General features: G+C 33.2%; 2 protein-coding genes across 2 annotated transcripts; both read left to right on the top strand.

The window, feature by feature from the left end:
• The first annotated feature begins 1,786 nt into the window (after positions 1–1,786).
• LOC132563792 (holothin acyltransferase-like) lies at positions 1,787–3,613 on the top strand. The gene is made up of 3 exons (XM_060228543.1): positions 1,787–1,863; positions 2,077–2,258; positions 2,573–3,613. The coding sequence occupies exons 1-3, from the start codon at positions 1,799–1,801 to the stop codon at positions 3,286–3,288; spliced, it is 963 nt and encodes a 320-aa protein (XP_060084526.1). The 5' UTR covers positions 1,787–1,798; the 3' UTR covers positions 3,289–3,613.
• A 4,134-nt stretch (positions 3,614–7,747) lies between these two features.
• LOC132563793 (holothin acyltransferase-like) lies at positions 7,748–9,325 on the top strand. The gene is made up of 3 exons (XM_060228544.1): positions 7,748–7,824; positions 8,038–8,219; positions 8,534–9,325. The coding sequence occupies exons 1-3, from the start codon at positions 7,760–7,762 to the stop codon at positions 9,247–9,249; spliced, it is 963 nt and encodes a 320-aa protein (XP_060084527.1). The 5' UTR covers positions 7,748–7,759; the 3' UTR covers positions 9,250–9,325.
• Positions 9,326–14,879: the final 5,554 nt, after the last annotated feature.

Consider the following 14,879-nt stretch of genomic DNA (forward strand, 5'->3'; position numbering starts at 1 on the left):
CGTCAGGATCGCTATATCGTCGTCTCTCATGTGCGTAATTCCTTTTCTAAAGCCAAAGAGCAAAGGATGTACAATAGATGAAATAACAACAGAAGTAAATATAAATCATAATATCGTTCTGCATAATCTGATTCAATAATAATATATCAAGTTGATATATAATTTGGATTTCTAAACAGAATGTATTTTATTTTGATATGTTTAGAACAAAGTGTGTGTGTAGTCTACTTAATCACTTAGTCTTGAAAATTGCTTCCTGTAAAATAAAAAATAATGTGTATTTCTGCTAATTATTGGAAGATCGAGGAAATAACATGAACTAATTAAGTTATTGTTCACAAGGGTACTTGGCTGACAATGTTTTGAAATGCCATGTTCTTATCTATAAATACAAAATTCTGATCACAATTACATGTTGCAATTATTTTACAAAACATTAAAACATTTTATCTATCTTTTGGAAATGGGAGTCTTGTTGTAACGTATCGCATGAGACATACTTTCCGCAAGTATCAAGTGCTTCAACAATCATCGACATCCGACGAGATGTGAATAAACATGTTACAGCAACAACATATAACGTACATGTTATCACCACACATGAAATTTTCAGTGTTTATTTGTGTAACCTTTGTCAGATCTCAGTTACTGAAAGTTTTAAACTTCTTATCCCTAACGCGTCCGACTGGCGATTTAGAAATGAATTACTTTAATCATTTGTACGTAATCTGACGTAAGATAGTTTGGCTTCACGTTTGACAACAACCCTACACCCTATTGATTAGGCTGTTTGACATTGTAGTATACCGCTTTATGTTATCATCTGGCAAGAATTGCTTACAAAGTATGCATATACACAAATAATAATAAAAAAAAATCAGAAATATAAAGGGGAATTATTTGATTGAAAACCGATTTCTTCAGCATACGCTTCATCTGTGTCCTCTTGAGAGAGAAAATCAACTGAAATTTTGACTTTTTTTCGATCATTTTGGATTGCTTCTCAGTCGCTTCCGGGGCTTTCAAAATTAGACTCAATGCATCACTGACGCGTCAGAGGACAAAGCAGCTATATAATGCAGTTTAATTAATTTTTCGGCTCTAATGAAGCTAACTGTTAATTTGTTTTAAAATATACAGAATTGTGTGTCTTTATATAATATGCCATGAGCTACGAAAATATTTACAGTATGAAGGAAAACAATTTTGTAAGAATTGAAATCCGTAAAACCGATAAATATTATTTATGTTTTGAAAAATATCGTTTAAGGCAGTTTACACTTGACCTATTGAATGGTAGTACTATATAGTCGCCTTAAGTTTATCAATATCACATCGAAGCTTACACGAACATACAACGGTCATTCCAAGAACATAACACACTTTATCATATGTACAATAATGGACTCACTGGTTGCTGCACCATTTTTATATGGAATAAGTAACATAAATGACAAAAATAAAACAGATTAATTAGACTCCATTCTGCCATCTGTAGGAGTCTTTCTGGAATTGATGTCTTTCATCCCAATTCAAGGAAGCTGTAGGCGATGTCGGGAATTATCGTCCATATCGTCCTGTGTACTACCGGATATATCTTCATATCATATATACAAGTACTCTGACAGTACATTTGAAAAAATGACGTATCCTCTCTGGTACTTTCCACCGGTTTATTTTTAGAACACACTTCCCTGTTAACTGTGTTATAAAAGCGTGTAGGGTTTTAACATATATCAGACACAAACCAATTCACCGGCTCGCTCATATCTAACTGAGGTTCTCTTTCTCTGACACCATGTTCAGTACATTCGTCCGACGATTGCCAAGATCTACAGCAGCCATTGGACCTCTCACCAAATGGTAATTTTAATTCACAACTTTTAACCAATTATAAAAAGTAACATTTTGAATGAAAACCTGGACACTAAGAGTGAATCCGGAGTGGGTTTTGTGTCAATGCTTCAATCCTTTGTTGATGATATGTTTTTAACACTTAGTCTTGTAAAGGACTGTAACACATTGATTTAAAAATAAATAATGTATCATATTGACGGTATTTTGATTATTTTGCAGTTTACAAAGTGAAAGACAAATGTCGTACAAAATTCGACAAATGCAACATAAGGATTTACCAGCTGTAAATAAAATTCTGGAGAGTGAAAAATGGGTGATGGAGAAGGCGTACACAGAATGTGCCTTCAAAACGGACCCAACAGGATTCTTTGTGGCCGAGAAAGATGACGGAGAAATTATAGGTAAATTGTTACTTTTTGTCGATTTATTACAGATTTTTCATTTTGTCTTCCTTTTTTAAACATCAATCGCAACCTCTGTTTGATGTCGACCTTGTAACCTTATCGGATTACAGTGTATTACAATGTATATACTGGCTTCATTTCGTTTAAGTCTCGATTTTAAACTTTATTATAATTCTTATAATTAATCATTAATTATTATAATTCAATAACGACTCATTGGTTTGAACATTTCTTACAAAATATCCTGACGACAGATCAATGAAGATAATCTATAACATAGCACTGACTGATTTAATTTTCTGTGTCTGTAGGTTCACATGGATATCTCTCTCATACCAAAGACGTAGCTACGATGGGGTTATGGATGGTGAAGAAAGAATACAGAAATTCCAATGTCGGATTACAATTATACGGAAAAGTCCACCAGGCCGTTGGCAGCAGTAATCTGGGAACATTTGTGTGGCCATATTACCAAGAGAAGATCAAAGAGGAGCACGGCGTCAAGCCAAACAAGGCTTATATGACGTGGTACAATTACGGCCACATAGATCAACGGACATGTGAGAACAAGGGCAAAGAGGATTTCACTGTGGTTCCTATAGGACAGTCCAATCTGTCCGATGTGTTAAATTACGATACAGATATTCACAAAGTAGCTAGAAAGGATTACATGAGGAATTGGATAGACCATGATAAGTCCAGGACCTATGTAGCCATGCGCGATGGAAAGGTGTGTGGGTACGGTGTTTTGAGATCCCAAGATTCCTACAATCAGATCGCTCCTTTATATGCTGATGATAAAAAAGTTGCGAAAGGTTTATTTCGTCATCTGGCAAGTGAAGTTCCCTCAGGAGAGAAAGTCGGGTTTTCTAGTCCATTTGAAAACTCGTCTGCTACAGAGTTCGCGGCTGTGAATAAAATGATGAAACCAGGGATTCCTCTAATCATGATCTACAAGGATGATCCTGTCGACGTGGACATTGACAAAGTGTACGCCGTATCATCTAATTCATTTGGTACATGTTAGACAGAATGAGATGTATTAGTGTTGTGTTTATGTGTTACATATCCAAGACAAGAAGGAAATACAAACTAGTATAGTTGTTCTTTAGTGTGGAAGTCCGTTCAGGAAATGTCTGGTCTAAACCGCCGCCATTTAACCTTTACATAATCTTCTTGCTGATATATTAAGCCTCAGGGATGTAAATAGGTTGTGAAAGTATATTAACATTATACATCACCATGTTATTTAATATAAATGTCTATCATATCATAGGTTGTTTTATTTGTTGTAAATGTAACATAACATGGATTGTTTATTTCTATATAATAAAGAAGATTTATTTGTTGTATACTTTTCTTATGTTTCGTTATTCTTCTATTTCACATTTGAAATGTTCTCTATATCACAAATCTCTTTATTGACGTTTTAACGTAAGCGTATGCGTTAATAGAGATGCTGGCCTAGAGATACAGAAAGTAGAAAAAGTAGATTGGCAAATTCAAAACAAATAAAGAACCCCATTGCTATCAATTTCATCAGAATAGAGGGCCGAGAAGGGTGACGTATAAATCTCCAGCTTATTACAAGCTCTGTGTGATGATGAAGGTATCAATATGGCAGTATCGCGTATGTCCCTTAACTACACATGATCCTCACGTTTACGACAGGCCTGTGATTGTGTTTCTAGAAATCCATTTTTGTTCATAATTAATTGATAAGAAATAACTAAAACATATATTATTTTCATTTTCATTTAATATCGTTAAAAAAAGTTATTTTTTTCAGATTCATTAAGTGGTTGTATGATAAACATGAAATCCACATACACATGGACGTCACGATAGCGTGGTACAAGTGGTTTGCAGTACATACATACACATAATGGAAATCACTGATGTGTCTATATATAATACGACATGATATTTTGTTTTTTTCAAACAACGAAATTTGATTATTTTATATCACTAGAAATATTTCTGAAATTTTTTCAATATATTATTTTTGTGAAAGAATACAGCAATCGAGCCTTTCAAAAGAACACAAATGTACATCCTTACCAGATATATATTGTAAAAAAAATATAGTAAAAAAGACTCAAAAGTGGAGAGAACCTTCAAATACAAGATCAGGATAAAAACAGTATGAAACAAATAATGTTAAATGTAGTTAACTGAACCATTGATCTAGTTCGTCTTTCTAAGTCTCGTCAGTGATGAAAGCGACTGAGGAAATCCAAACTGTTCGCTATGAATCTCATAATTCTCATTGGGAGATCCTTAATTCAGTATAATGTCATATTTTCAAAATTGATTAATTTTCAATGAAGCGAAATATATTTGTGTATTCGAAGCGGTGAGACTATTCAAATGACTGAAAAGATGGCATTTACATTACCGAAGATCTAGGGGACTAGTAGATCACCAGGCGTGTACCACCTGCAGTCTTGAAGACTGAACAAGTTTCTCAAGTCAGATTTGAATACACAATTTCATACTCTAAAGCCGAATAAGGAACCACGTCACACCGTTGTTTCATTCTTCTAGGAATCGTCAGTGATGCTATGGGTTTAAAGTATTGAAACGTAGAAGAAGAATGAATTCGATATTGGCGGAAAGAAGTGGTAAACTGTAACTGTGAAGGAAATGTATTTTTTGTCAAAAAAAAAATACAAAAAAAAAAAAAAAACAAAAACAAAAACAAAAAACAAATGGATGAAATAAAAGACATCTCAACTTTTCAAATAAAATATGTTATTTGTTTAGTAGTCAATGTAAACGATTTATCAAAAAAGAATTATATCAAAACAAACAATAAAAGTCAACTGATATTCACTGATACTCTTTCACAATGTTGAAAGAATGGTAAAATTTATGTGATGTCTTGAATCTCTGGTAACATTTCAGTAAAAATATTACGGTCTGATATTTCTTAAGCTAAACCTCCTGATTGCCATTATTTTAATTACAAACATTGGGTTAATTGATATAAAAATAAATAAGGGAGTTCGTATACGAATTGATGTCTCGTTTAAACGACTCGAGTTGTTTAGACTACGTATATCACGTGTCAAGGAAATAACTGATATGTCTATAAATAGAACAAACTGGATAATTAGTTATTTTATAAATATAAATTGTTTTGAAATTCTGTCAACATTTATTTTTTGTATCAGCAATCGAAAAATTCAATAAAAAAATATACATACTGAAAAGATAAAGAAACGCAGGGTAATATTTATTCCGATATTTTGAAAACGCGTTCTCCAAATAAAGTGAAACTTTGTGGATTGAGTAATTAGGTCATATTACACCTTGTCATATATCGAAAATTTAGTCACGGTACAGTGCGTAGCTCTGGTAAATGGAGGAAGGAAAAAACAAGAATCTCGTGCACCGTGTTGTTCTGGTCTCATGCAGCGTTGGTCAAGTCACTCTTCGTTAGTCTTTATACAGACCAACTGCTTCCCTAAAATTAATTGAGAATTTGATTCGTTTTAAGAATGGCACGACTCACAGACGTTCAGAGGGGTCATATTCAGATGCTGATGCAAGGACAGCTGCAAAATCAGGTTGCTAGGCACTTCGGTGTTAATGTTTCCACCATAGAACTTCTTGTAAGTTGTCTTCAGGAAACTGGGCGATTGGCCGATCGACCTAGGTCAGGACGTCCGCGCCTAACGTCACGACGTCAGGATCGCTATATCGTCGTCTCTCATGTGCGTAATTCCTTTTCTAAAGCCAAAGAGCAAAGGATGTACAATAGATGAAATAACAACAGAAGTAAATATAAATCATAATATCGTTCTGCATAATCTGATTCAATAATAATATATCAAGTTGATATATAATTTGGATTTCTAAACAGAATGTATTTTATTTTGATATGTTTAGAACAAAGTGTGTGTGTAGTCTACTTAATCACTTAGTCTTGAAAATTGCTTCCTGTAAAATAAAATAATAATGTGTATTTCTGCTAATTATTGGAAGATCGAGGAAATAACATGAACTAATGAAGTTATTGTTCACAAGGGTACTTAGCTGACATTGTTTTGAAATGCCATGTTTTTATCTATAAATACAAAATTCTGATTACAATTACATGTTGCAATTATTTTACAAAACATTACAAACATTTTATCTATCTTTTGGAAATAGGAGTCTTGTTGTAACGTATCGCATGATACATACTTTCCGCAAGTATCAAGTGCTTCAACAATCATCGACATCCGACGAGATGTGAATAAACATGTTACAGCAACAACATATAACGTACATGTTATCACCACACATGAAATTTTCAGTGTTTATTTGTGTAACCTTTGTCAGATCTCAGTTACTGAAAGTTTTAAACTTCTTATCCCTAACGCGTCCGACTGGCGATTTAGAAATGAATTACTTTAATCATTTGTACGTAATCTGACGTAAGATAGTTTGGCTTCACGTTTGACAACAACCCTACACCATTTTGATTAGGCTGTTTGACGTTGTAGTATACCGCTTTATGTTATCATCTGGCAAGAATTGCTTACAAGGTATGCATATACACAAATAATAAAAAAAAAATCAGAAATATAAAGGGGAATTATTTAATGGAAAACCGATTTCTTCAGCATACGCTTCAATTGCGTCCACTGGCGAGAGAAAATCAACTGAGATTTTGACTTTTTTTTCGATCACTTTGGATTGTTTCTCAGTCGCTTCCGGGGCTTTCAAAATTAGATTCAATGCATCACTGACGAGTCATAGGACAAAACAGCTATCTAATGCAGTTTAATTATTTTTTCGGCTCTACTGAAGCTAACTGTTAATTTGTTTTAAAATATACTATTCACTTGTTTGTCTTTATATAATATGTGATGAAACAATTTGTCAAAGCTACGGAAATATTTACAGTATGAAGGAAAACAATTTTGTAAGAATTGAAATCCGTAAAACCGATTAATATTATTTCTTCTGTTTTGAAAAAATATCGCTTAAGGCAGTTTACACTTCACCTATTAAATGGTAGTACTATGTAGTCGCCTTAAGTTTATCAATATCACATCGAAGCTTACACGAACATACAACGGTCATTCCAAGAACATAACACACTTTATCATATATACAATAATGGACTCACTGAAAGCTTCACCACTTTTATATGGGAAAAGTAACATAGATGACAAAAGGTTAGTTAGACTCCATTCTGCCATCTGTAGGAGTCTTCTGGAATTGATGTCTTTCATCCCAATTCAAGGAAGCTGTAGGCGATGTCGGGAATTATCGTCCATATCGTCCTGTGTACTACCGGATATATCTTTATATCATATACAAGTACTCTGACAGTACATTTGAAAAAATGACGTATCCTCTCTGGAACTTTCCATCGGTTTATTTTTAGAACACACTTCCCTGTTCACTGTATTATAAAAGCGTGTAGGGTTTTAACATATATCAGACACAAACCAATTCACCGACTCGCTCATATCTAACTGAGGTTCTCTTTCTCTGACACCATGTTCAGTACATTCGTCCGACGATTGCCAAGATCTACAGCAGCCATTGGACCTCTCACCAAATGGTAATTTTAATTCACAACTTTTAACCAATTATAAAAAGTAACATTTTGAAAGAAAACCTGGACACTACCAGTGAATCAGAAGTGGGTTTTGTGTTAATGCTTCAATCCTTTGTTGATGATATGTTTTTAACACTTAATCTTGTAAAGGACTGTAACACATTGATTTAAAAATAAATAATGTATCATATTGACGGTATTTTGATTATTTTGCAGTTTACAAAGTGAAAGACAAATGTCGTACAAAATTCGACAAATGCAACATAAGGATTTACCAGCTGTAAATAAAATTCTGGAGAGTGAAAAATGGGTGATGGAGAAGGCGTACACAGAATGTGCCTTCAAAACGGACCCAACAGGATTCTTTGTGGCCGAGAAAGATGACGGAGAAATTATAGGTAAATTGTTACTTTTTGTCGATTTATTACAGATTTTTCATTTTGTCTTCCTTTTTTAAACATCAATCGCAACCTCTGTTTGATGTCGACCTTGTAACCTTATCGGATTACAGTGTATTACAATGTATATACTGGCTTCATTTCGTTTAAGTCGCGATTTTAAACTTTATTATAATTCTTATAATTAATCATTAATTATTATAATTCAATAACGACTCATTGGTTTGAACATTTCTTACAAAATATCCTGACGACAGATCAATGAAGATAATCTATAACATAGCACTGACTGATTTAATTTTCTGTGTCTGTAGGTTCACATGGATATCTCTCTCATACCAAAGACGTAGCTACGATGGGGTTATGGATGGTGAAGAAAGAATACAGAAATTCCAATGTCGGATTACAATTATACGGAAAAGTCCACCAGGCCGTTGGCAGCAGTAATCTGGGAACATTTGTGTGGCCATATTACCAAGAGAAGATCAAAGAGGAGCACGGCGTCAAGCCAAACAAGGCTTATATGACGTGGTACAATTACGGCCACATAGATCAACGGACATGTGAGAACAAGGGCAAAGAGGATTTCACTGTGGTTCCTATAGGACAGTCCAATCTGTCCGATGTGTTAAATTACGATACAGATATTCACAAAGTAGCTAGAAAGGATTACATGAGGAATTGGATAGACCATGATAAGTCCAGGACCTATGTAGCCATGCGCGATGGAAAGGTGTGTGGGTACGGTGTTTTGAGATCCCAAGATTCCTACAATCAGATCGCTCCTTTATATGCTGATGACAAAAATGTTGCGAAAGGTTTATTTCGTCATCTGGCAAGTGAAGTTCCCTCAGGAGAGAAAGTCGGGTTTTCTAGTCCATTTGAAAACTCGTCTGCTACAGAGTTCGCGGCTGTGAATAAAATGATGAAACCAGGGATTCCTCTAATCATGATCTACAAGGATGATCCTGTCGACGTGGACATTGACAAAGTGTACGCCGTATCATCTAATTCATTTGGTACATGTTAGACCGAATCAGATGTATCAGTATTGTGTTCATGTGTTACATATCCAGGAAAAATACAAACTAGTATAGTTGTTCTTTAGTGCGGAAGTCCGTTTAGGAAATGTCTGAAATACATGTACACATTTAATATAAATGTCTATCATATCATAGGTTGTTGTATTTGTTGTAAATGTAACATAACATGGATTGTTTATTTCTATATAATAAAGAATATTTATTTGTTGTATACTTTTCTTATGTTTCGTTATTCTTCTATTTCACATTTGAAATGTTTTCTATATCACAAATAACTTTACTGACATTTTAACGTAAGCGTAAGCGTTAATAGAGACGCCGGCCTAGAGATACAGAAAGCTGAAAAAAAGATTGGCAAATTCAAAACAAATAAAGAACCCCAGTTTCATGTGGTCTGCTATCAATTTCATCAGAATAGAGGGCCGAGAAGGGTGACGTGTAAATCTCCAGCTAATTACAAGCTCCGTATGATGATGAATGTATCAATATGGCAGTATCGTGTATGTGCCCTTAACAGACTACACATACTCCTCATGTTTACGACAGGCCTGTGATTCTGTATGTAGAAATCCATTTTTGTTGATAATTAACTGAACGGAACCGACATAATAAACCTGAAATACATGTACACATGAACGTCATGATAGCATGATACAAGTGGTTTGAAGTACATTAACACACATCATGGAAATCACCGATGTGTCTATATATCGTACAACAAGATATTTTTGTTGATCATACGACTTTCAAAAGAACACAAATATACATTCTTACAAGTTTCATTTTGTAAACTAAATATTGTACAAAAGACTCAAAAGTGGAGAGAACCTTTCAATACAAATTTAGAATAAATAACAGTATGAAACAAATAAAATGTCAAATGTAATTAACGAAATCATTGATCTGTTTCATCTGTCTAAGTCTCGTCAATGATGGAAGCGACTGTTGGAAATCCTATTTGAGGAACCAGAGTACCCAAAAAAAACCCGTGATCGGTCACTCATTATTTAGTGAGGAAATTCGCTAAGGAAAAGTCTGATATGAACTATTTTTCAATTAAGAATCAGCCTCAGGGATATAAAAAGGTCATTGATGTTTTTATTTATTTGTTTGTTTGTTGTTTTTTTTTTATTAATTTCTATCTATAAATGCTTTCATTCGCCTTCTATCACAAAGTTGTTTATTTACTTAATATTTTTACGAAAATATCAAGTCATATAAATGTACAGGACCGTTTGCTTGCCTAAAAAGAAACAAACGGAACCAAAAGAAATGTATCACAATGAGTAGAAAGATTATAAAGGAATAAGAGACCAAATGTAATGTGATCAATTTTGGTTTCATCAGAGAAGAGTACTGAGATGACCATTCGAGGAATATTTGTTTTGTTGAAGATATCATGTTATTGATTTTCGACCATTTCATATACACACGCCAGAGAGAAGTTATATTTTTGGCGGATCCATGACCCTAGATATATAAACTGGTACACAAAAATGTAAAGTTAGGTACAGTAGAGTCAAACAAAGAATTAAGGGCCTTTATTAGGAGCCTTGGAGGCGACTGAGACTGAGAAAAATTCAAAGTAATCGAAAGAAAGGTGAAAATCTAGATGGGCAAGTGAACTTGCCCCTTAGCTTGATAACTTTCTAAATTTTCATATATATTATGATTTTAAAGGAACTTTTCGAATTAATTAGAAAATAGATATGCATGTTAAAGCAAACCTAGTGACTAAGTTCACCAGCAGGGCGTATCACCTGCAATCTTAATAATAGATTGGAATTCAAGTTCAGTGTAGTTTAATTTACCAGCACGATGCGTCGGGATGTAAAATAAAATTCCCGATCACGTCCTAGGTCAAGTGCAATGTGGTACATTAAGTTCACGAAATTTCACTTGCACTGTTGCTCTGGTGTATACACATAATTAGTACTGGGAATTTCAGATCTGTATATTTACAGTGTGATTTCATATTTTCTTGATTAAACTTTTCATTGCAGTACATACAAAATCATTTCCTTATTAGATATTCTAATCAAAAATTTATAATTTTAAACAAAAAATTTGCCAACAAATGTTTTTTCTCCGGTGATGATACAGATAAATTCAAAACTGACACATCTGGTGTTTTCCCCTCTATGTATTATCAATGATATAGATATCTGATGACATTACTGAAAATGAAAAAAAACAAAAACAAAAACAAAAACAAACAAACAAACAAATGCGAAACTCTTCAACATATATGAATAAAAAAAATTAAAATGCTACCAGGCTTCAGAACTGTTAACTCCGTTTTTTAAACGTAACATCTTGTTTGTTCTTGTGAATACTTTCTGCTAACATTCATTCCATTATTGATTATTTTTACTTGAGCGGAGATAGTTGTGTAAAGTTATATGAAAGATATAACATCAATGTAAAATTGTTGAGAGTGAGGTGGTTTATTTCAAATAACAAAACTCTTTGTAAACAGACTCTATTTGCTGTTTCCTCGTTATGTAAAATCACTTATTTCGTGGTGAAGGTTATTTTCCTTAATTTCCCGGATACTCTTATGTTCACGAACTCATTGATTCACTGTTTGAAGATTTATTGAGTTTCATTTTACCATCAGTGTCCATGAAAAAACAAAAACAACCCCTTCCCACCCCCATCCCCCCACCACCCAACCAAAAAAAACAATAAAGAAATCCAAGAAAAACAAAACCAAAGCAATAATAAAGAAAACAAAACAAAAAAAAACAAAAAAAAAACAAGATAAATAAATAAAATAAAATAAATAAATAAATAAAATAAAAATTTGGCGACAAGAGAAAAAGGGAAACAATGATTGGGGTAAAATCTACACCCAGTATCTTAGCTCGTGTTAGCTAAAGTTTTAATCTTTGGCGAAGTTTATTTATAATGTGATCGTTTCTTATTTTATAAACCTATTTTATTTTTATATTTCATTCCGTCAGCCAGAAGAAGAAAGATATAAGGTTAATAAGTGTCATTATCAATTATACTGAACATTATGTAACGTTCGTACATGCTGATATTCTCAATGGCCTTGTATAGATAGCCTCAGACATGTTAACTTCGTAGAAAATTCCCGTTGGAAAGAGAAGAATTGTCTTTTTGTAGAATATAACATTGTGTTGCATGGTTAAGCATAGACAAAAAGGCGGATATGCTCGCGGTGGTAAGCTCTACTGTCAACATGTGTACCATGCTTGGTTTGAATATAACAGAGATTATTAACACTGATCATATTATTGTGTCAGTTCCTTTTGATAAAATTTAAAGTTAATGCTTATGGCAACCGAATATTGTTTGGTTATGATCAACTTTTATCGAAAATAAAGTTAAAATTCGATTCCATTATAAATCCACCAAAATTGGAAATCGTGGACACGACCGACTCTCCTACATCAGCCGCTCTTTCGTCGATCTTTTCTCAAAACGAACCAAGATGTATGATGATTTTAATGTCTCATTTCTTTTTTCGTCAATCCATAATGGTTTTGGGAAGTACTTCAAGACAATGAATTATGGTCAATATTATATAAGTAACTATTAAGGTTGGTGTTAAAAAAATTAAGAACCGATACCATTAAAGGCAAACATCCAGCAGACATTAAGTAATATAAAAATATACGTTAAATGTATTTTTCCTAAGTATACCACTGACAATATAAATATATACCGTTATGTAGACTGGCTACCGGCACCTAAGAATTGCCTAGGTAAATTCAAATTTCGTTTATCTCCTCAGACATATTCAACAGACCAAAAATTATTACAGGTAATTACATCGTGAATTTCATAATTTTTAGACAGGGGAACAGTCCTCATATTAGTGTATCGACAACATGTATATATATATATATAAGCGAGTATTTGCTGGTATTGAAAAATTATTTGCGACATCCACATTTTATATCTATTACAATGAAAAGCCTAACTTTCCCATTTCTCTTTCGTCAAATATAGTAATGAAGAAATAGAAATTACAATAAATATAGTCAAAGTAATATGTGTTATGTGTATGGTGAAATACATGCGTCATATGAATATGATGATATATGTCTGACAAATATATAACTTAAATGTTTGAGAACTTTTTTTTAATTTCCACCTTGTATATAAAAAGTCACCGACCTGTTTTCTATTAATATTTAAGAAAAAAATATTTGTGATGTATAAGATGGAAACTGTTTGGAATAGCGATCACTTTCTATTAAACCATTATCACCAAACTATGTTCATGTGTTTGTGTAAAATTGATACACATAATTGTATATGTATTAAGTATGTATATAGGTATTTACTGTATTTAACATCTCCTATGTCCTTTAAACATTTAGAGCAAAAAATATGCTAAGTACTTTTTGGCTGCAGTTAGGCCGTTGTTTGTATTTGCAAAATATCAAAGCATTCTTTTGTAATTAACAACATGGAAAAGTTTTTAAATCATAATGATATATCTCTTCTATTAAGACGATTTTAAGGCCGATGTAAATAAGTCCCGAATACAGTTTTAGTAGACGCCATAACGTAACGAATTAACATTATTAAAAATCTTGGTCAATCAAAAGTATGTTATACAGTGTTAACAAAACAAACAAAATAGATGACAGGATTGTCGTTAAAAACGAAAAAAACCAATGAAGTCTTATTATGATGTTGATAAAACGGAATGTTAGTGTGCTGTTTAATTATCCCACCTAACAACTCATCAGCAAAGAGATATATTGAAGAGATATTAAAGAACCGCTTAAATACATGCAAATACTGACTACCAAACTGTGTTACCCTGAATAGCGCAAAGTGATTAGCACCTTTAAATATCAATAAATCTAGAGTTAGATAGGATAGAACCATATAAGGTATTTAACAGTACCACGCGGCTGATGCGAAGAATTTTTCTAAGTCTATAAGGGTTAAGCCAAAATGATTGTAAAACAATGTCAAATACAGTATGAACAGATGCACTAGTCTCATTAATCAACAAATTTTGAAAAATGTTTGATTAAAGTCAAGTACATATGCATATTCCTATCTTTGCCATCCTTTGAGTGAATAAAAACTTGATTAATATGTAACGACAGACCTAGGGCACTTAAAGACCACCAGATATGTCTAACAGCATTATAAACAAAAGCCAAGCGAATAGCACTGCATCTTTTGATATATAATGTTAATACATTTTGAGTTAGATACAGTATAGCCAAACAGTGAATATAACTGCATCATACAGCTGTTTAGTCATTCTAAGACTCGTCAGCGAAAAATTAAAGTAAAGTGCACACTAACGAAAGATCTCATTTGATACGTGATTTTACCTATAATCTCCCCGTCATCTTTCACGGCCACGAAAAATCCTGTTTGGTCTGTTATAAAGGCACATTCAGTGTACGCCTTCTCCATTCTCCATTTCTCAGTTTCCAGAATTTCGTTGACTGCTGGTAAATCCGTATGTTCCATTTGCCGAATTTTATATGAAATGTGTTTCTTAGTCCGGACACTAACAATAAAGAAACACATAAAGTCAAACTTCGCTATTTCAAAGTCCGCGATACCGTTAGGAACTTTAAGTTATGCGAGTTTTCGATATAAGGATTTAACT

Source organism: Ylistrum balloti, unplaced genomic scaffold, assembly GCF_031769215.1.
Source record: "Ylistrum balloti isolate Yb309-2 unplaced genomic scaffold, AGI_CSIRO_Ybal_v1 Utg371864, whole genome shotgun sequence".
NCBI classification, from domain to species: Eukaryota; Metazoa; Mollusca; class Bivalvia; order Pectinida; family Pectinidae; genus Ylistrum; species Ylistrum balloti.